The sequence below is a fragment of the Somniosus microcephalus genome, unplaced genomic scaffold, assembly GCF_052327205.1.
Source record: "Somniosus microcephalus isolate GS21.2 unplaced genomic scaffold, FLI_Smic_1.0 unresolved_chr9, whole genome shotgun sequence".
Taxonomy (NCBI): Eukaryota; Metazoa; Chordata; class Chondrichthyes; order Squaliformes; family Somniosidae; genus Somniosus; species Somniosus microcephalus.
In genome coordinates this window covers 26,243,365-26,265,962 of record NW_028225187.1, presented here as the reverse complement: position 1 = coordinate 26,265,962, position 22,598 = coordinate 26,243,365, and the positions used below count along the sequence as shown (strand labels likewise).

General features: G+C 57.5%; 1 protein-coding gene across 4 annotated transcripts in view; it reads right to left on the bottom strand.

Moving 5' to 3' along the window:
* Positions 1-22,598, bottom strand: part of leng8 (leukocyte receptor cluster (LRC) member 8) — a 92,242-nt gene that overhangs the window by 20,552 nt on the left and 49,092 nt on the right. For all 4 annotated transcript variants that reach the window (XM_085979671.1, XM_085979673.1, XM_085979672.1 and 1 more), the window contains exon 14: positions 3,109-3,238. In XM_085979671.1, coding sequence (XP_085835797.1) covers positions 3,109-3,238 — 130 coding nt within the window. The remainder of the gene's footprint in view (positions 1-3,108; positions 3,239-22,598) is intronic.

Sequence of the window (22,598 nt, the reverse complement as noted above, 5' to 3'; positions counted from 1 at the left end):
GAGTCACACAGAGAGACCGAGTCACACAGAGACCGAGTCACACAGAGACCGAGTCACACAGAGAGAGACCGAGTCACACAGAGAGAGACCGAGTCACACAGAGAGAGAGACCGAGTCACAGAGAGAGAGACCGAGTCACACAGAGAGAGACCGAGTCACACAGAGAGACCGAGTCACACAGAGAGAGACCGAGTCACACAGAGAGAGAGACCGAGTCACACAGAGAGAGACCGAGTCACACAGAGAGAGACCGAGTCACACAGAGAGAGACCGAGTCACACAGAGAGACCGAGTCACACAGAGAGAGACCGAGTCACACAGAGAGAGAGACCGAGTCACACAGAGAGAGAGACCGAGTCACACAGAGAGACCGAGTCACAGAGAGACCGAGTCACACAGAGAGAGACCGAGTCACACAAAGAAAGAGACCGAGTCACACAGAGAGAGAGACCGAGTCACACAGAGAGAGACCGAGTCACACAGAGAGAGACCGAGTCACAGAGAGAGACCGAGTCACACAGAGAGAGACCGAGTCACACAGAGAGAGACCGAGTCACACAGAGAGACCGAGTCACACAGAGAGAGACCGAGTCACACAGAGAGAGAGACCGAGTCACACAGAGAGACCGAGTCACACAGAGGGAGACCGAGTCACACAGAGAGAGACCGAGTCACACAGAGTGAGACCGAGTCACACAGAGAGAGACCGAGTCACACAGAGTGAGACCGAGTCACACAGAGAGAGACCGAGTCACACAGAGAGAGACCGAGTCACACAGAGAGAGAGACCGAGTCACACAGAGAGAGAGACCGAGTCACACAGAGAGAGACCGAGTCACACAGAGAGAGACCGAGTCACACAGAGAGAGACCGAGTCACACAGAGTGAGACCGAGTCACACAGAGAGAGACCGAGTCACACAGAGAGAGACCGAGTCACACAGAGAGAGACCGAGTCACACAGAGAGAGACCGAGTCACACAGAGAGAGACCGAGTCACACAGAGAGAGAGACCGAGTCACACAGAGCGAGACCGAGTCACACAGAGCGAGACCGAGTCACACAGAGAGAGACCGAGTCACAGAGAGAGACCGAGTCACACAGAGAGAGACCGAGTCACACAGAGAGAGACCGAGTCACACAGAGAGACCGAGTCACAGAGAGAGACCGAGTCACAGAGAGAGACCGAGTCACACAGAGAGAGACCGAGTCACAGAGAGTCCGAGTCACACAGAGAGAGAGAGAGAGACTGAGAGACACCAAGACGGAGACACCGAGAAGCAGAGAGACCGAGAAACACTGAGAGTAAGACAGAGACCGAGAGCGAGACTGAGGAAGAGAGAGACCGAGACGGAGAGATCAGAGAGAGAGAGTGAGCCCGAGAAACATCGAGACTGAGAATAAGACAAGAGACAGAGAGCGAGACTGAGACTGACAAACACCGAGATTGAGAGTGAGGCAGAGAGACAGAGACCGAGAGACACCGAGACCTAGTGGGACCGAGACCCCGTGAGAGAGAGAGAGACAGAGTGCGAGACTGAGACAGACAGAGACCAAGAGACACCGAGACCTAGTGGGACCGAGACCCCGTGAGAGAGAGAGAGACAGAGAGAGTGCGAGACTGAGACAGACAGAGACCGAGAGACACCGAGACCTAGTGGGACCGAGACCCCGTGAGAGAGAGAGAGAGAGAGACAGAGAGAGAGCGAGACTGAGACAGACAGAGACCGAGAGACACCGAGACCCAGAGGGACCGAGACCCCGCGAGAGAGAGACAGAGAGAGAGCGAGACTGAGACAGACAGAGACCGAGAGACACCGAGACCTAGTGGGACCGAGACCCCGTGAGAGAGAGAGAGACAGAGAGAGTGCGAGACTGAGACAGACAGAGACCGAGACACCGAGACCTAGTGGGACCGAGACCCCGCGAGAGAGAGACAGAGAGAGTGCGAGACTGAGACAGACAGAGACCAAGAGACACCGAGACCCAGAAGAACCGAGAGCCCGCGAGAGAGAGAGAGACAGAGAGAGTGCGAGACTGAGACAGACAGAGACCGAGAGACACCGAGACCCAGAGGGACCGAGACCCCGCGACAGAGAGAGTGCGAGACTGAGACAGACAGAGACCGAGACACCGAGACCTAGTGGGACCGAGACCCCGCGAGAGAGAGACAGAGAGAGTGCGAGACTGAGACAGACAGAGACCAAGAGACACCGAGACCCAGAAGAACCGAGACCCCGCGAGAGAGAGAGAGACAGAGAGAGTGCGAGACTGAGACAGACAGAGACCGAGAGACACCGAGACCCAGAGGGACCGAGACCCCGCGACAGAGAGAGAGCGAGACTGAGACAGACAGAGACCGAGAGACACCGAGACCTAGTGGGACCGAGACCCCGCGAGAGAGAGAGAGAGCGAGACTGAGACAGACAGAGACCGAGAGACACCGAGACCCAGAGGGACCGAGACCCCGCGAGAGAGAGAGAGACAGAGTGAGAGCGAGACTGAGACAGACAGAGACCGAGAGACACCGAGACCTAGTGGGACCGAGACCCCGCGAGAGAGAGAGAGACAGAGAGAGTGCGAGACTGAGACTGACAGAGACCGAGAGACACCGAGACCCAGAGGGACCGAGACCCCGCGACAGAGAGAGAGCGAGACTGAGACAGACAGAGACCGAGAGACACCGAGACCTAGTGGGACCGAGACCCCGCGAGAGAGAGAGAGAGCGAGACTGAGACAGACAGAGACCGAGAGACACCGAGACCCAGAGGGACCGAGACCCCGCGAGAGAGAGAGAGACAGAGAGAGTGCGAGACTGAGACAGACAGAGACCGAGACCCCGCGAGAGAGAGAGAGACAGAGAGAGTGCGAGACTGAGACAGACAGAGACCGAGAGACACCGAGACCCAGAGGGACCGAGACCCCGCGAGAGAGAAAGTAACCGAGGGGCGGCGAGGGAGATATCTGGGCCAGCAGTCACGGACAGTGTTAGAGGACCATCACTCAGTGCAGGAGGGACACAGCCACACCCAACCCTCGATGGGGCTAGAGGGAGGTGTTTGCCTCCAGTCATTGATGGGGCAGGCCGGGGCCCAGGCTGCGATCGTACCTCCTGAATTCTGCGTGAAGATGTAGTAGAGGATCCGGTACGCTGTGAACTCTCCCACGTTCCCTGGCAGGCTCTCGCCGTACAGCGACTTCAGCTGTGCCTGACACTGGTTGAACTCCTCGTGGTCGCCCTGTGTCCAGAGAAAGGGGCGAGAGGGAGAGATTATTCACGAGGTCAGGGCTCTGGGATTTGGGACGGCCTGCAGTAACATTCACTGCACTCTGCCCTCTGACCCCAGTCACAATAAACCACCTGACCCCAGTCACAATAAACCACCTGACCCTGCCCCCAGTCACATTAAACCCCCTCACCCTGCCCCCTGACCCCAGTCACATTAAACCCTCACCCTGCCCCCTGCCCCCAGTCACATTAAACCCTCACCCTGCCCCCTGCCCCCAGTCACATTAAATCCCCTCACCCTGCCCCCTGACACGTCACATTAAACCCTCACCCTGCCCCCTGCCCCCAGTCACATTAAACCCCCTCACCCTGCCCCCTGACCCCAGTCACATTAAACCCCCTCACCCTGCCCCCTGCCCCCAGTCACATTAAACCCCCTCACCCTGCCCCCTGACCCGAGTCACATTAAACCCCCTCACCCTGCCCCCTGACCCCAGTCACATTAAACCCCCTCACCCTGCCCCGACCCCAGTCACATTAAACCAGACACTGCCCTCTGACCCCAGTCACAATAGACCACCTGACCCTGCCCGCTGACCCCAGTCACATTAAACCCCCTCACCCTGCCCCCTGACCCCTGACCCCAGTCACATTAAACCCCCTCACCCTGCCCCCTGACCCCAGTCACATTAAACCCTCTCCCCCTGCCCCCTGACCCGTCACATTAAACCCCCTCACGCTGCCCCCTGACCCGTCACATTAAACCCCCTCACCCTGCCCCCTGACCCCAGTCACATTAAACCCCTCACCCTGCCCCCTGACCCCAGTCACATTAAACCCCCTCACCCTGCCCCCTGACCCCAGTCACATTAAACCCCCTCACCCTGCCCTCTGACCCCAGTCACATTAAACCCCCTCACCCTGCCCCCAGTCACATTAAACCCCCTCACCCTGCCCCCTGACCCCAGTCACATTAAACCCTCTCACCCTGACCCAAGTCACATTAAACCCCCTCACCCTGCCCCCTGACCCCAGTCACATTAAACCCTCTCACCCTGACCCCTGACCCCAGTCACATTAAACCCCCTCACCCTGCCCTCTGACCCAGTCACATTAAACCCCCTCACCCTGCCCCCTGACCCCATCACATTAAACCCTCACCCTGCCCCCTGACCCCAGTCACATTAAACCCCCTCACCCTGCCCCCTGACCCCAGTCACATTAAACCCCCCCTCACCCTGCCCCCTGACCCCAGTCACATTAAACCCCCTCACCCTGCCCCCAGTCACATTAAACCCCCTCACCCTGCCCTCTGACCCCAGTCACATTAAACCCCCTCACCCTGCCCCCTGACCCCAGTCACATTAAACCCCCTCACCCTGCCCTCTGACCCGTCACATTAAACCCCCTCACCCTGCCCTCTGACCCCATCACATTAAACCCCCTCACCCTGCCCCCTGACCCCAGTCACATTAAACCCCCTCACCCTGCCCCCTGACCCCAGTCACATTAAACCCCCTCACCCTGCCCCCTGACCCCAGTCACATTAAACCCCCTCACCCTGCCCCCTGACCCCAGTCACATTAAACCCCCTCACCCTGCCCCCTGACCCCAGTCACATTAAACCCCCTCACCCTGCCCTCTGACCCCATCACATTAAACCCCCTCACCCTGCCCCCTGACCCGTCACATTAAACCCCCTCACCCTGCCCCCTGACCCCAGTCACATTAAACCCCCTCACCCTGCCCCCTGACCCCAGTCACATTAAACCCCCTCACCCTGCCCACTGACCCCAGTCACATTAAACCCCCTCACCCTGCCCCCTGACCCCAGTCACATTAAACCCCCTCACCCTGCCCCCTGACACCAGTCACATTAAACCCCCCTCACCCTGCCCCCTGACCCGTCACATTAAACCCCCCTCACGCTGCCCCCTGACCCCAGTCACATTAAACCCCCTCACCCTGCCCCCTGACCCCAGTCACATTAAACCCCCTCACCCTGCTCCCTGACCCCAGTCACATTAAACCCCCTCACCCTGCCCCCTGACCCCAGTCACATTAAACCCCCTCACCCTGCCCCCTGACCCCAGTCACATTAAACCCCCTCACCCTGCCCTCTGACCCCAGTCACATTAAACCCCCTCACCCTGCCCCCTGACCCCAGTCACATTAAACCCCCTCACCCTGCCCCCTGACCCCAGTCACATTAAACCCCCTCACCCTGCCCCCTGACCCCAGTCACATTAAACCCCCTCACCCTGCCCCCTGACCCCAGTCACATTAAACACCCTCACCCTGCCCCCTGACCCCAGTCACATTAAACCCCTCACCATGCCCCCTGACCCCAGTCACATTAAACCCCCTCACCCTGCCCCCTGTCACATTAAGCCCCCTCACCCTGCCCCCTGACCCCAGTCACATTAAACCCCCTCACCCTGCCCCCTGACCCCAGTCACATTAAACCCCCTCACCCTGCCCCCTGACCCCAGTCACATTAAACCCCCCCTCACCCTGCCCCCTGACCCCAGTCACATTAAACCCCCTCACCCTGCCCCCTGACCCCAGTCACATTAAACCCCCTCACCCTGCCCCCTGACCCCAGTCACATTAAACCCCCTCACCCTGCCCTCTGACCCCAGTCACATTAAACCCCCCTCACCCTGCCCCCTGACCCCAGTCACATTAAACCCCCTCACCCTGCCCCCAGTCACATTAAACCCCCTCACCATGCCCTCTGACCCCAGTCACATTAAACCCCCTCACCCTGCCCCCTGCCCCCAGTCACATTAAACCCCCTCACCCTGCCCTCTGACCCCAGTCACATTAAACCCCCTCACCCTGCCCCCTGACCCCAGTCACATTAAACCCCCTCACCCTGCCCCCTGACCCGTCACATTAAACCCCCTCACCCTGCCCCCTGACCCCAGTCACATTAAACCCCCCCTCACCCTGCCCCCTGACCCCAGTCACATTAAACCCCCTCACCCTGCCCCCTGCCACATTAAACCCCCCCTCACCCTGCCCCCTGACCCCAGTCACATTAAACCCCCTCACCCTGCCCCCTGACCCCAGTCACATTAAACCCCCTCACCCTGCCCTCTGACACCAGTCACATTAAACCCCCTCACCCTGCCCCCTGACCCCAGTCACATTAAACCCCCTCACCCTGCCCCCTGACCCCAGTCACATTAAACCCCCTCACCCTGCCCCCTGACCCCAGTCACATTAAACCCCCTCACCCTGCCCCCTGACACCAGTCACATTAAACCCCCTCACCCTGCCCCCTGACCCCAGTCACATTAAACCCCTCACCCTGCCCCCTGACCCCAGTCACATTAAACCCCTCACCCTGCCCCCTGACCCCAGTCACATTAAACCCCCTCACCCTGCCCCCTGCCCCGTCACATTAAACCCCCTCACCCTGCCCCCCGACCCCAGTCACATTAAACACCCTCACCCTGCCCTCTGACCCAGTCACATTAAACCCCCTCACCCTGCCCTCTGACCCCAGTCACATTAAACCCCCTCACCCTGCCCCGACCCCAGTCACATTAAACACCCTCACCCTGCCCCGACCCCAGTCACATTAAACACCCTCACCCTGCCCCCTGCCCCCAGTCACATTAAACCCCCTCACCCTGCCCCCTGACCCGTCACATTAAACCCCCTCACCCTGCCCCCTGACCCCAGTCACATTAAACCCCCTCACCCTGCCCCCTGACCCGTCACATTAAACCCCCTCACCCTGCCCCCTGACCCGTCACATTAAACCCCCCTCACCCTGCCCTCTGACCCCAGTCACATTAAACCCCCTGCCCCCTGCCCCCAGTCACATTAAACCCCCTCACCCTGCCCCCTGACCCCAGTCACATTAAACCCCCTCACCCTGCCCCCTGACCCCAGTCACATTAAACCCCCTCACCCTGCCCCCTGACCCCAGTCACATTAAACCCCCTCACCCTGCCCTCCGACCCCAGTCACATTAAACCCCCTCACCCTGCCCCCTGACCCCAGTCACATTAAACCCCCTCACCCTGCCCCCTGCCCCCAGTCACATTAAACCCCCTCACCCTGCCCCCTGACCCCAGTCACATTAAACCCCCTCACCCTGCCCCCTGACCCCAGTCACATTAAACCCCCTCACCCTGCCCCCTGACCCCAGTCACATTAAACCCCCTCACCCTGCCCCCTGACCCCAGTCACATTAAACCCCCCTCACCCTGCCCTCTGACCCCAGTCACATTAAAACCCCCCTCACCCTGCCCTCTGACCCCAGTCACATTAAAACCCCCCTCACCCTGCCCCCTGACCCCAGTCACATTAAACCCCCCCTCACCCTGCCCTCTGACCCCAGTCACATTAAACCCCCTCACCCTGCCCCCTGACCCCAGTCACATTAAACCCCCTCACCCTGCCCCCTGACCCCAGTCACATTAAACCCCCCTCACCCTGCCCTATGAACGCAGTCACATTAAAACCCCCCTCACCCTGCCCTCTGACCCCAGTCACATTAAAACCCCCCTCACCCTGCCCCCTGACCCCAGTCACATTAAACCCCCCCTCACCCTGCCCTCTGACCCCAGTCACATAAAACCCCCTCACCCTGCCCTCTGACCCGTCACATTAAACCCCCTCACCCTGCCCCCTGACCCGTCACATTAAACCCCCCCTCACCCTGCCCCCTGACCCCAGTCACATTAAACCCCCCCTCACCCTGCCCTCTGACCCCAGTCACATTAAACCCCCTCACCCTGCCCCCTGACCCCAGTCACATTAAACCCCCTCACCCTGCCCCCTGACCCCAGTCACATTAAACCCCCTCACCCTGCCCTCTGACCCCAGTCACATTAAAACCCCCCTCACCCTGCCCTCTGACCCCAGTCACATTAAAACCCCCCTCACCCTGCCCCCTGACCCCAGTCACATTAAACCCCCCCTCACCCTGCCCCCTGTCACATTAAACCCCCCCTCACCCTGCCCTCTGACCCCAGTCACATTAAACCACCTCACCCTGCCCCCTGACCCGTCACATTAAACCACCTCACCCTGCCCCCTGACCCCAGTCACATTAAACCCCCTCACCCTGCCCTCTGACCCCAGTCACATTAAACCCCCCCTCACCCTGCCCTCTGACCCCAGTCACATTAAACCCCCGCACCCTGCCCCCTGACCCCAGTCACATTAAACCCCCCCTCTCCCTGCCCTCTGACCCCAGTCACATTAAAACCCCCCTCACCCTGCCCCCTGACCCGTCACATTAAACCACCTCACCCTGCCCCCTGACCCCAGTCACATTAAACCCCCTCACCCTGCCCCCAGTCACATTAAACCCCCCCTCACCCTGCCCTCTGACCCCAGTCACATTAAACCCCCTCACCCTGCCCTCTGACCCGTCACATTAAACCCCCCCTCACCCTGCCCTCTGACCCCAGTCACATTAAAACCCCCCCTCACCCTGCCCTCTGACCCCAGTCACATTAAAACCCCCCTCACCCTGCCCCCTGACCCGTCACATTAAACCACCTCACCCTGCCCTCTGACCCCAGTCACATTAAACCCCCTCACCCTGCCCTCTGACCCGTCACATTAAACCCCCTCACCCTGCCCTCTGACCCCAGTCACATTAAACCCCCTCACCCTGCCCCCTGACCCCAGTCACATTAAACCACCTCACCCTGCCCCCTGACCCCAGTCACATTAAACCCCCTCACCCTGCCCCCTGACCCCAGTCACATTAAACCCCCCTCACCCTGCCCTCTGACCCCAGTCACATTAAACCCCCTCACCCTGCCCCCTGACCCCAGTCACATTAAACCCCCTCACCCTGCCCCCTGACCCCAGTCACATTAAACCCCCTCACCCTGCCCCCTGACCCCAGTCACATTAAACCCCCTCACCCTGCCCCCTGACCCCAGTCACATTAAACCACCTCACCCTGCCCCCTGACCCCAGTCACATTAAACCCCCTCACCCTGCCCCCTGACCCCAGTCACATTAAACCCCCTCACCCTGCCCCCTGACCCCAGTCACATTAAAACCCCCCTCACCCTGCCCCCTGACCTTTCCCTGATCTGTGCGTCACTCCCTGGGCGCGAGCTCTTACCTTCTCCAGCGCGATTCGTGCGTGCGTCTCGTACACTTCGACCGTGAACTCTGTTCGCACCCCTTGAACCTGCAGGGGAGGGAGGAAAAGATCACGGTGACCTAAGAAAACTACTAAGCACTTGGTCTAAGCGTTAAACAAAGCTTTAATCAACTGTTTCACAACATGGACGTCTAGTTGTGTCCTTCACTAGTTCCTGTTAAGAATGTCCTGCGCAAGCTGGGCCCGTGCCCGAGTATTTATACTCTCCCTGGACAGCACCACCCGCAGGCCGCTCAGTATTATTTCATAAGTCTTTCTTTCATAAATGACTGATTCATGTCACACGACATGAAGTCACTGTTGACATAACAACAACTTGCATTTATATAGCGCCACTAACATAGTAAAGCGCCCCACGGTGCTTCACAGGAGCGTTATCGGACAACATTGAACATCGAGCCACAGACAGCGACATTCGGACAGGGGGACCAAAAGCTTGGTCAAAGAGGTGGGTTTTAGGAAGTGTCTTAAAGGAGGAGAGGTAGCGAGGCGGAGCGGTTTCGGGAGGGAATTCCAGAGCTTAGGGCCGAGACGGCTGAAGGCACGGCCGCCAATGATGGCGCGATTAAAATGGGGGATGCTCAAGCAATGTTCCCATTAAGCTGCGTGGCCCCGCAGCGTCTAGAGCTCCCATGCCGCCGGTCTTCAATGGGGAAAAACCACGCCTGCGCGGCACTGTGAACGGACCGCACAGCCCCTTAAAGGGGCCACGCACCTAAAAAACAATTAAAGGGAACATTGTGCACAGGAGGCCAGAATTGGAGGAGCGCAGAGATCTTGGAGGGTAGTAGGGCTGGAGGAGGTTACAGAGATAGGGAGGGGGGCGAGGGCCATGGAGGGGTTTGAACAGGAGGATGAGAATTGTAGGGCTGGAGGAGGATACAGAGATAGGCGAAGGGGGCAAGGGCCATGGAGGGGTTTGAACAGGAGGATGAGAATTGTAGGGCTGGAGGAGGTTACAGAGATAGGCGAAGGGGGCAAGGGCCATGGAGGGGTTTGAACAGGAGGATTAGAATTGTAGGGGCCGGAGGAGGTTACAGAGATAGGGAGGGGGCAAGGGCCATGGAGTGATTTGAACAGGAGGATGAGAATTGTAGGGCTGGAGGAGGTTACAGAGATAGGGAGGGGGGCGAGGGGCCATGGAGGGATTTGAACAGGAGGATGAGAATTGTAGGGGCTGGAGGAGGTTACAGAGATAGGGAGGGGGCGAGGGGCCATGGAGGGGTTTGAACAGGAGGATGAGAATTGTAGGGCTGGAGGAGGTTACAGAGATAGGGAGGGGGCGAGGGGCCATGGAGGGATTTGAACAGGAGGATGAGAATTGGAGGGGCTGGAGGAGGTTACAGAGATAGGGAGGGGGGCGAGGGCCATGGAGGGATTTGAACAGGAGGATGAGAATTGGAGGGGCTGGAGGAGGTTACAGAGATATGGAGGGGCGAGGGCCATGGAGGGATTTGAACAGGAGGATGAGAATTGTAGGGCTGGAGGAGGTTACAGAGCTAGGCAAAGGGGGCGAGGGCCATGGAGGGATTTGAACAGGAGGATTAGAATTGTAGGGGCTGGAGGAGGTTACAGAGATAGGGAGGGGGCGAGGGCCATGGAGGGATTGGAACAGGAGGATGAGAATTGTAGGGGCTGGAGAAGGTTACAGAGATAGGGAGGGGCGAGGGGCAGTGAGGGATTTGAACAGGAGGATGAGAATTGTAGGGCTGGAGGAGGTTACAGAGATAGGGAGGGGCGAGGGGCCATGGAGGGATTTGAACAGGAGGATGAGAATTGTAGGGGCTGGAGGAGGTTACAGAGATAGGGAGGGGGCGAGGGGCCAGGGAGGGATTGGAACAGGAGGATGAGAATTGTAGGGGCTGGAGGAGGTTACAGAGATAAGGAGGGGGCGAGGGGCAGTGAGGGATTTGAACAGGAGGATGAGAATTGTAGGGCTGGAGGAGGTTACAGAGATAGGGAGGGGCGAGGGACAGTGAGCCACAGTGCGCCGGTGGTGGAGGGAGTGAATGTTGAAGGTGGTGGATGGGGTGCCAATCAAGTGGGCTGCTTTATCCTGAATGGTGTCGAGCTTCTTGAGTGTTGTTGGAGCTGCACTCATCCAGGCAAATGGAGAGTATTCCATCACACTCCTGACTTGTGCCTTGTAGATGGTGGAAAGGCTTTGGGGAGTCAGGAGGTGAGACACTCGCCGCAGAATTCCCAGCCTCTGGCCTGCTCTTGTAGCCACAGTATTTATATGGCTGGTCCAGTTCAGTTTCTGATCAATTGTAACCCCCAGGATGTTGATAGTGGGGGATTCCACGATGGTAATGCCATTGAATGTCAAGGGGAGATGGTTAGAGTCTCGCTTGTTGGAGATGGTCATTGCCTGGCACTTGTGTGGTGCGAATGTTACCTGCCACTTGTTGTGTCCTTCACTAGTTCGTGTTAAAGAATGTCCTGAGCAAGCTGGGCCCATGCCCGAGTATTGATACTCTCCCTGGACATCGCCACCAGCAGGCCGCCCAGTAGTATTTCATAAGTCATTTCCACATGAATGAGAAGATTCAGGTCAGGGAGGATAGTCATAGGATTCATAGATTTGTAGAAACTCACAGCACAGGAGGCCACTCGGCCCCTCGTGCCTGTACTGGCTCACTGAAGGAGCCGCAGTGCTCAGTCCCATCTTCTTGTGCAGAACCCTGCCACTTCTTCAGCCTCAAGTCCCTGTCCAACTCCCGTTTAAAATTAAAATTCTCCTCATCTCCCCTCTCGAACTTTTGATTCCATGGCTTCTGGTTATTGACCCACTCGCCAGAGGGAATCATAAGAACATAAGGAGCAGGAGGAGGCCGATCGGCCCCTCGAGCCTGCTCCGCCATTCAATACGATCAGGGCTGATCCAATCTTGGCCTCAACTCCATTTTCCCGCTCTCTCCCCATACCCCCTGTAGTTCAAATGTCTGTCAATCTCCGCCTTCAATATATTCAGTGACTCCGCCTCCACAGCTCTCTCGGGCAGAGAATTCCGAAGATTCACGACCCTCAGAGAAGGAATTCCTCCTCATCTCCGTCCTAAATGGTGACACCTTATTCTGAAACGGTTCCCCCTAGTTCTAGATTCCCCCACTTGGGGAAACATCCCCTCAGCACCTACCCTGTCAATCCCCTTCAGAATCTTGTATGTTTCAATGAGATCACCTCTCATTCTTCTAAACTCCAGAGAGTATCGGCCCATTCTACACAATCTCTCCTCATAGGTCAGCCCTCTCTTCCCAGGAATCAATCTAGTGAACCTTCGTTGCGCTGCCTAAGGAATAAGAACATAAGAAATAAGAGCAGGAGTAGGCCATACGGCCCCCCGAGCCTGCTCCCCCCATTCAATAAGATCATGGCAGATCATCGACCTCAACTCCACTCTCCCGCCCGAACTCCATATCCCTTCATTCCCCTAGAGTCCAAAAATCTATCGATCTCAGCCTGGAATATACTGAACGACTCAGCATTCACAGCCCTCTGGGCGGAGAATTCCGAAGATTCACGACCCTCTGAGTGAAGAAATTCCTCCTCATCTCAGTCTTAAATGGCCGACCCCTTATCCTGAGACTGTGACCCCTAGTTCTAGATTCCCCCAGGAGGGGAAACATCCTCCCTGCATCCACCCTATCAATCCCCTCAGAATCTTATATGTTTCAATAAGATCACTTCTCATTCTTCTAAACTCCAGAGAGTATAGGCCCAACCTTTCGTCATACGTCAACCCCTTCATCCCAGGAATCAACCTCGTGAACCTTCTCTGCACTGCCTCCAATGCAAGTATATCCTTCCTTAAATATGGAGACCAAAACTGTACGCAGTACTCCAGGTGCGGTCTCACCAGCGCCCTGGAGTTGCATCAAAACTTCCCTACTTTTATACTCCATACCCCTTGCAATAAAGGCCAACATTCCATTAGCCTTCCGAATTACTTGCTGTACCTGCAGGCTTGGTTTCTGTGCCTCGATCCAACCCCCCAGGGTCACGCTGGGACACACTCACCGTCAGGTCCTGACGCACCGATTTCAGCTGTTCACAGGCAAAGGCGTAATCCTGGTGAGATGTCCAGTGCGTCTTCACCATGGCCAGTGACTTCCTGAGAACCTAGGGGAGCGAACCGGACAAACAAGGGTCATCGCACCAGTGAAGACAGTGGCAGCTGCACCAGCGGGACTTATTACAGGGCATGGTGAGAGGAGCGAGAGGTGGGGGGAGAGAGAGCGAGAGGGGGGGGGGGGGGGGAGAGAGAGAGAGAGGGGGGGGTGGGGAGAGAGCGAGACAGAAGCGAGGAGAGAGCGAGAGGTGGGGGGAGAGAGGGGGGGCGGGGAGAGAGCGAGACAGAGGCGAGGAGAGAGAGCGAGCGAGAGGCGGGGGGAGAGCGAGAGAGAGGCGGGGAGAGAGCGAGAGAGAGGCGGGGAGAGAGCGAGAGAGAGGCGGGGAGAGAGCGAGAGAGAGGCGGGGGAGAGAGCGAGAGAGAGGCGGGGAGAGAGCGAGAGGCGGGGAGAGAGCGAGAGAGAGGCGGGGAGAGAGCGAGAGAGAGGCGGGGAGAGAGCGAGAGAGAGGCGGGAGAGAGCGAGAGAGAGGCGGGGAGAGAGCGAGAGAGAGGCGGGGAGAGAGCGAGAGAGAGGCGGGGAGAGAGCGAGAGAGAGGCGGGGAGAGAGCGAGAGAGAGGCGGGGAGAGAGCGAGAGAGAGGCGGGGAGAGAGCGAGAGAGAGGCGGGGAGAGAGCGAGAGAGAGGCGGGGAGAGAGCGAGAGAGGCGGGGAGAGAGCGAGAGAGAGGCGGGAGAGAGCGAGAGAGAGGCGGGGAGAGAGCGAGAGAGAGGCGGGGAGAGAGCGAGAGAGAGGCGGGGAGAGAGCGAGAGAGAGGCGGGGAGAGAGCGAGAGAGAGGCGGGGAGAGAGCGAGAGAGAGGCGGGGAGAGAGCGAGAGAGAGGCGGGGAGAGAGCGAGAGAGAGGCGGGAGAGAGCGAGAGAGAGGCGGGGAGAGAGCGAGAGAGAGGCGGGGAGAGAGCGAGAGAGAGGCGGGGAGAGAGCGAGAGAGAGGCGGGGAGAGAGCGAGAGAGAGGCGGGGAGAGAGCGAGAGAGAGGCGGGGAGAGAGCGAGAGAGAGGCGGGGAGAGAGCGAGAGAGGCGGGGAGAGAGCGAGAGAGAGGCGCGGGGAGAGAGCGAGAGAGAGGCGGGGAGAGAGCGAGAGAGAGGCGGGGAGAGAGCGAGAGAGAGGCGGGGAGAGAGCGAGGAGAGAGCGAGAGAGAGGCGGGGAGAGAGCGAGAGAGAGGCGGGGAGAGAGCGAGAGAGAGGCGGGGAGAGAGCGAGAGAGAGGCGGGGAGAGAGCGAGAGAGAGGCGGGGAGAGAGCGAGAGAGAGGCGGGGAGAGAGCGAGAGAGAGGCGGGGAGAGAGCGAGAGAGAGGCGGGGAGAGAGCGAGAGAGAGGCGGGGAGAGAGCGAGAGAGAGGCGGGGAGAGAGCGAGAGAGAGGCGGGGAGAGAGCGAGAGAGAGGCGGGGAGAGAGCGAGAGAGAGGCGGGGAGAGAGCGAGAGAGAGGCGGGGAGAGAGCGAGAGAGAGGCGGGGAGAGAGCGAGAGAGAGGCGGGGAGAGAGCGAGAGAGAGGCGGGGAGAGAGCGAGAGAGAGGCGGGGAGAGAGCGAGAGAGAGGCGGGGAGAGAGCGAGAGAGAGGCGGGGAGAGAGCGAGAGAGAGGCGGGGAAAGAGCGAGAGAGAGGCGGGGAGAGAGCGAGAGAGAGGCGGGGAGAGAGCGAGAGAGAGGCGGGGAGAGAGCGAGAGAGAGGCGGGGAGAGAGCGAGAGAGAGGCGGGGAGAGAGCGGGAGAGAGGCGGGGAGAGAGCGGGAGAGAGGCGGGGAGAGAGGCGGGGAGAGAGCGGGAGAGAGGCGGGGAGAGAGCGAGAGAGAGGCGGGGAGAGAGCGAGAGAGAGGCGGGGAGAGAGCGAGAGAGAGGCGGGGAGAGAGCGAGAGAGAGGCGGGGAGAGAGCGAGAGAGAGGCGGGGAGAGAGCGAGAGAGAGGCGGGGAGAGAGCGAGAGAGAGGCGGGGAGAGAGCGAGAGAGAGGCGGGGAGAGAGCGAGAGAGAGGCGGGGAGAGAGCGAGAGAGAGGCGGGGAGAGAGCGAGAGAGAGGCGGGGAGAGAGCGAGAGAGAGGCGGGGAGAGAGCGAGAGAGAGGCGGGGAGAGAGCGAGAGAGAGGCGGGGAGAGAGCGAGAGAGAGGCGGGGAGAGAGCGAGAGAGAGGCGGGGAGAGAGCGAGAGAGGGGCGGGGAGAGAGCGAGAGAGAGGCGGGGAGAGAGCGAGAGAGAGGCGGGGAGAGAGCGAGAGAGAGGCGGGGAGAGAGCGAGAGAGAGGCGGGGAGAGAACTAGAGAGAGGCGGGGAGAGAGCGGGAGAGAGGCGGGGATGAGAGCGAGAGAGAGGCGGGGAGAGAGCGAGAGAGAGGCGGGGGAGAGAGCGAGAGAGAGGCGAGGAAGAGAGCGAGAGAGAGGCGGGGAGAGAGCGAGAGAGGCGGGGCGAGAGCGAGAGGCGGGGAGAGAGAGAGGCGGGGAGAGAGAGAGAGAGGCGGGGAGAGAGAGAGAGAGAGGCGGGGAGAGAGAGAGAGAGAGGCGGGGAGAGAGAGAGAGGCGGGGAGAGAGAGAGAGAGGCGGGGAGAGAGAGAGAGAGGCGGGGAGAGAGAGAGAGAGGCGGGGAGAGAGAGAGAGAGGCGGGGAGAGAGAGAGAGAGGCGGGGAGAGAGAGAGAGAGGCGGGGAGAGTGAGAGAGAGGCGGGGAGAGTGAGAGAGAGGCGGGGGAGAGTGAGAGAGAGGCGGGGAGAGTGAGAGAGAGGCGGGGAGAGAGAGAGGCGGGGAGAGAGAGAGAGAGGCGGGGAGAGAGAGAGAGAGGCGGGGAGAGAGACAGAGAGGCGGGGAGAGAGACAGAGAGGCGGGGAGAGAGACAGAGAGGCGGGGAGAGAGACAGAGAGACGGGGAGAGAGAGAGAGGCGGGGAGAGAGAGAGAGAGGCGGGGAGAGAGAGAGAGAGGCGGGGAGAGAGAGAGAGAGGCGGGGAGAGAGAGAGAGAGGCGGGGAGAGAGAGAGAGAGGCGGGGAGAGAGAGAGAGAGGCGGGGAGAGAGAGAGAGAGGCGGGGAGACAGAGAGAGAGGCGGGGAGACAGAGAGAGAGGCGGGGAGACAGAGAGAGAGGCGGGGAGACAGAGAGAGAGGCGGGGAGACAGAGAGAGAGGCGGGGAGACAGAGAGAGAGGCGGGGAGACAGAGAGAGAGGCGGGGAGACAGAGAGAGAGGCGGGGAGACAGAGAGAGAGGCGGGGAGACAGAGAGAGAGGCGGGGAGACAGAGAGAGAGGCGGGGAGACAGAGAGAGAGGCGGGAGAGAGAGAGAGAGGCGGGGAGAGAGAGAGAGAGGCGGGGAGAGAGAGAGAGAGGCGGGGAGAGAGAGAGAGAGGCGGGGAGAGAGAGAGAGAGGCGGGGAGAGAGAGAGAGAGGCGGGGAGAGAGAGAGAGAGGCGGGGAGAGAGAGAGAGAGGCGGGGAGAGAGAGAGAGAGGCGGGGAGAGAGAGAGAGAGGCGGGGAGAGAGAGAGAGAGGCGGGGAGACAGAGAGAGAGGCGGGGAGACAGAGAGAGAGGCGGGGAGACAGAGAGAGAGGCGGGGAGACAGAGAGAGAGGCGGGGAGACAGAGAGAGAGGCGGGGAGACAGAGAGAGAGGCGGGGAGACAGAGAGAGAGGCGGGGAGAGAGAGAGAGAGGCGGGGAGAGAGAGAGAGAGGCGGGGAGAGAGAGAGAGAGGCGGGGAGAGAGAGAGAGAGAGGCGGGGAGAGAGAGAGAGAGGCGGGGAGAGAGAGAGAGAGGCGGGGGAGAGAGAGAGAGGCGGGGAGAGAGAGAGAGAGGCGGGGAGAGAGAGAGAGAGGCGGGGAGACAGAGAGAGAGGCGGGGAGACAGAGAGAGAGGCGGGGAGAGAGAGAGAGAGAGAGAGGCGGGGAGAGAGAGAGAGGCGGGGAGAGAGAAATAGGTGGGGAGAGAGGAGGGAGAGAGAAAGAGAGGGGGAGGGAGGGAGGAGATGGAGGTAGGGGGGAGAGGGAGGGAGATGGGGGAGGGGGAGAGAGAGAGAGAGAGAGAGAGAGAGGGGCGCTGGCCGTGTTCGGACACTGGGACAGAGAGAGAGAGAACAAGAAAATGAGAATTAGGAGGAGTCGGCCACTCGAGCCTGCTCCGCCATTCAATGAGATCAGAGCTGAACTTCGACCTCAACTCCACTTTCCCGCCCGATCCCCAAATCCCAAAAATCTACATCTGAGCCTTGAATATACTCAACGACTGAGCATCCACAGCACTTTCAGGTGGAGAATTCCAAAGATTCACCACCCTCTGAGTGAAGAAATTCCTCAACTCAGTCCTAACTGGCCGACCCCTTATCCTGAGACTGTGCCCCATAGTTCTAGACTCCCCAGCCAGGGGAAACAACCTCTCAGCATTTACCCTGTCAATCCCCCTCAGAATCTTCTATGTTTCAATGAGATCACCTCTCATTCTTCTAAACTCCAGAGAGTATCGGCCCAATCTACTCAATCTCTCCTCATAGGACAACCCCCTCATCCCAGGAATCAATCTAGTGAACCTTCGCTGCGCTGCCTAAGACACAAGAACATAAGAAATAAGAGCAGGAGTCGGCCATACGGCCTCTCGAGCCTGCTCCGCCATTCAGTAAGATCGTGGCTGATCATTGACCTCAACTCCACTTTCCCGCACAATCTCCATATCCCTCGATTCCCGTAATGTCGAAATCGATCGTGTTCAGGAATATACTCAACGATTGACCATCCACAGCCCTCTGGGGGAGAGAATTCCAAAGATACCCAACCCTTAGAGTGAAGACATTTCTCCTCCTCTCAGTCCTAAACACTATTACTATCCCAGTCTATATTCGGACAGTTGAAGTCCCCCATTATCACGACTCTATAGTTCGTGCATCTGTCATTTCTCTGAAAATTTGCTCCTCTATATTTTCCTACTAATTGGTCTATAGAATAGTCTAATGACCCAAGTCAATAAACAAGTCAAGATGGCGGCCGTGACGGTCCGGTGCTGAGATCGCTCTCCCTGCTTCGGGCAGCCAGCTCTCGCCGCTCGCTCCCGCAACCGGAGCGAGGTGCTCGGCGAGTCGGGCAGAGGCAGCGCAGCGAGCAGCAGCCAAGCCGACCCGCTGGAGCACATCGGCCGGCAGCTCCTCGGCGGGAAGGAATTCCGACTGGGAGGAGGGGAGCCGAGCATGGCGGCCAGAGGCCGACCCGTGAAGAGAGAGAAGCAGGCCCCGGGCCGTGGAGCCGGCGACGGTGAAGAGGAGGCCGCATTGGAGCATTCACATCCCGACGATGTGTTCGGCGAGTCGGGCGGAGGAGCGCAGCGCAACGAGCAGCAGCGGCAGACTCACGACACGCTGCAGCACGTCGGCCGGCAGCTCCATTTCGGGTAACTCGCAGTCCGGCTGGGAGGAGGGGAGCCGGGCATGGCGGTCAGAGCGGGAGAAGCAGGCCACCACACGTGGAGCCGGCAACAGTGAGGAGGAGGCCGCGGTGAAGAGGAGGACGGAGCGGCTGAGGGACATCGTGCTCCCACTGCCACGGGAAGCCATTGTATTGACTCTGAACGCGGCGCTGTATGTATAGCTGACGCGTCCCGACGGGGAACAAGCATTCCATTGTACTTGTTACATATGGCAAATAAATCTAATCTGAATCTGATTATTTCTTAACTCTAGCCATGCAAATTCAGTTCTGACCCTTCCAGGAAATCCTCTCTCCAGCACTGTAATATTCTCCTTAAACAATACTGCCACGTCACCTCCTATCTTTCCTGAACACCTTATATCCAGGAGTACTGAATACCCATTCCTGCCCTTTTTCGAGCCAGGTCTCCGTTATTGCCACGAGATCATATTCCCATGTGGCTATCTGCGCCTGCCGCTCACCAGCCTGGCTTCGCGTGTTCACATAGATACACTGTAAACCTATCTTAGACCAACCTGTGCTCTCTCTTAGTCTGACCGCACCCAATACCTTACTATTTCTTGCTTCAGTGCTGTCCGTCTCTCTCAATCCTTTGTCAGTCCTCTAATGCTACATCCTGGAGCCCCCCCCGCCAACTTAGTTTAACCGGGTAAGCACCCAAAAATCTCCATTCTTGCCGGCAATAGTTTCAATGAGATCACCTCGCATTCTTCCAAACCCCAGAGAGTATCGGCCCATTCTACACAATCTCTCATCATAGGACAGCTCTCTCATCCCAGGAATCAATCTAGTGAACCTTCGTTGCACTGCCTAAGGCGTAAGAGCAGGAGTCGGCCATACGGCCCCTCGAGCCTGCTCAGCTATTCAATGAGATCATGGCTGATCATCCAAACTCAGTACCCTGTCCCTGCCTTCTCCCCATATCCCTTGATCCCTTTAGCCTCAAGAAATATATCCAACTCTTTCTTGAATATATTTAATGAACTGGCCTCCACCGCCCTCTGTGGCAGAGAATTCCACAGGTTCACCACTCTCTGGGTGAAGAAATTCCTCCTCATCTCAGTCCTAAATGGCTTACCCCTTATCCTTAGACTATGACCCCTGGTTCTGGACTCCCCGGCCATCAGAAACATCCTTCCTGCATCTAGTCTGTCCAGACCTGACAGAATTTTATAGGTTTCGATGAGATCCCCTCTCAATCTTCTAAACTCCAGTGAGTATAAGCCCAATCGACACAATCTCTCCTCATACATCATTCCTGCCATCCCAGGTATCAGCCTGATGAATCTCTCCTCATACATCATTCCTGCCATCCCAGGTATCAGCCTGATGAATCTTCGCTGCACTTCCTCCATGGCAAGAACGTCCTTCCTCAGGTAAGGCGACCAAAACTGCACACAATACTCAAGGTGTGGTCTCACCAAGGCCCTGTACAACTGTAGCAAGACATCCTTGTTCCTGTACTCGAACCCTCTTGCTACGAAGGCCAACATACCATTTACCTTCTTAACCGCCTGCTGCACCTGCAGGCTTACCTTCAGCGACTGGTGCACAATAACACCCAGGTCTCTTTGCACTTCCCCTTCTCCCAATCTATTGCCATTCAAATAATAATCTGCCTTCCTGTTTTTGCCACCAAAGTGGATAACCTCACATTTATCCACATTATAGTGCATTTGCCATGTTTCTGCCCAATCACCCAACCTGTCCAAATCGTATTGGAGTTTCACGACATCCTCCTCACAGCTTACCCTCCCACCCAGCTTTGTGTCATCTGCAAATTTGGAGATATTACATCCAATTCCCTCGTCCAGATCATTAATATATATTGTGAACAGCTGGGGTCCTAGGACCGATCCTTGCGGTACCCCACTAGTCACTGCCTGCCACTCGGAAAACGACCCGTTTATTCCAACTCTTTACTTTCTGTCCGCCAACCAGTTCTCTATCCAAGTCAATACCTTGTCCCCAATCCCATGTGCCTTAATTTTGCACGCTAATCTCTTATGTGGGACCTTATCGAAAGCCTTCTGAAAGTCCAAATACACCACATCCACTGGTTCTCCCTTATCTATTTTACCAGTTACATCCTCAAAAAATTCCAGTAGATTCGTCAAGCATGATTTACCTTTTGTAAATCCATGTTGACTTTGTCCGATCCTGTCACTGCTTTCCAAGTGCTCTGCTATTACATCTTTTATAATGGACTCTAGCATTTTCCCCACTACCGAGGTCAGGCTTACCGGTCTATAATTCCCCGCTTTTTCTCTACCACCTTTTTTGAATAGTGGGGTAACATTAGCTACCCTCCAATCCATGGGTACTGTTCCAGAGTCTATCGAGTTCTGGAAGATGACCAGCAATGCATCTACTATCTCTAGGGCCACTTCCTTAAGTACCCTAGGATGTAGACCATCAGGCCCTGGGGATTTATCGGCCTTCAGTCCCATCAATTTTCCTAACACCATTTCCCTACAAATACTGATTTCTTTCAGTTCCACCCTTTCATCAGACCCTATGTTCCCCAGCATCTCTGGGAGGTTATTTGTGTCCTCCGTTGTGAAGACAGAACCAAAGTATGTATTTAGTTGGCCTGCCATTTCCTTGTTTCCCCATTATAAATTCCCCTGATTCTGACTGTAAGGGACGTATGCTTGACTTCACCAATCTTTTTCTCTTCACATATCTATAAAAGCTTTTACAGTCAGTTTTTATGTTCCCTGCAAGCTTACTCTCATATTCTATTTTCCCTTTCTTAATTAATCCCTTTGTCCTCCTTTGTTGACTCCTAAACTGCTCCCAATCCTCAGGATTATTGCTTTTTCTAGCCAAGAGATGAGGAGGAATTTCTTCACCCAGAGAGTGGTGAACCTGTGGAATTCTCTACCACAGAAGGCAGTGGAAGCCAATTCAGTAAATATATTCAAGAAGGAGTTAGATATATTTCTTAAGGCTAAAGGGATCAAGTGATATGGGGAGAAAGCAGGGACAGGGTACTGAATTTGGATGATCAGCCATGATCTCATTGAATGACGGAGCAGGCTCGAGGGGCCGAATGGCCTACTCCTGCTCCTATCTTCTAGGTTTCTATACTCCAACCCCCTTGCAATAAAGGCCAATATGCCATTTGCCTCCGAATTGGTTGCTGTACCTGCATGCTGTGTGTTTCCACACAACCTGCCCCCCACAGGTACACACACTCACCGAGACCGGCCGGACGGTGGAGGGGTCGGGGGCGCAGGTCAGCCGCAGGTAATGCTTGGTGATCTCCTGGCTGCTGCCCACAATCTTGATGTGGTCCCAGTCGAGGGGCTCGGCCCCGCTGTCGTAGCTGTTGATCTGGAGGACCAGGGGCTCGCCCCGCAGCTTCTTGGGCTGGCCGTGCTGGAAGCGGGCCGCCCGCCTCTGCTTCTTGAACTCCTTGTCGGGGTCCTCGAAGGCCAGCTGGCCGTGGCGCTTCGCCCGCCGGTTCTTCTTGCCGGCTCCCGGCATGTCAAAGTCCCTGCGGTGTGAGTGAGAGAGAGGCAGGGGAGGGCTGTCAGTGCATTTACATAGCGCCTTTCACCACCTCAGGACGTCCCAAAGAGCTTTCCACCCAAAGATGTACTTTGAAGCGGAGTCACAAACAGCAATATGATAATGACCGGATAATCTGGCTTTTTTTTTATTGATGCTGGTTGTTGTGATAATCATTGAGACTCAGGACACCGGGGAGAACAAC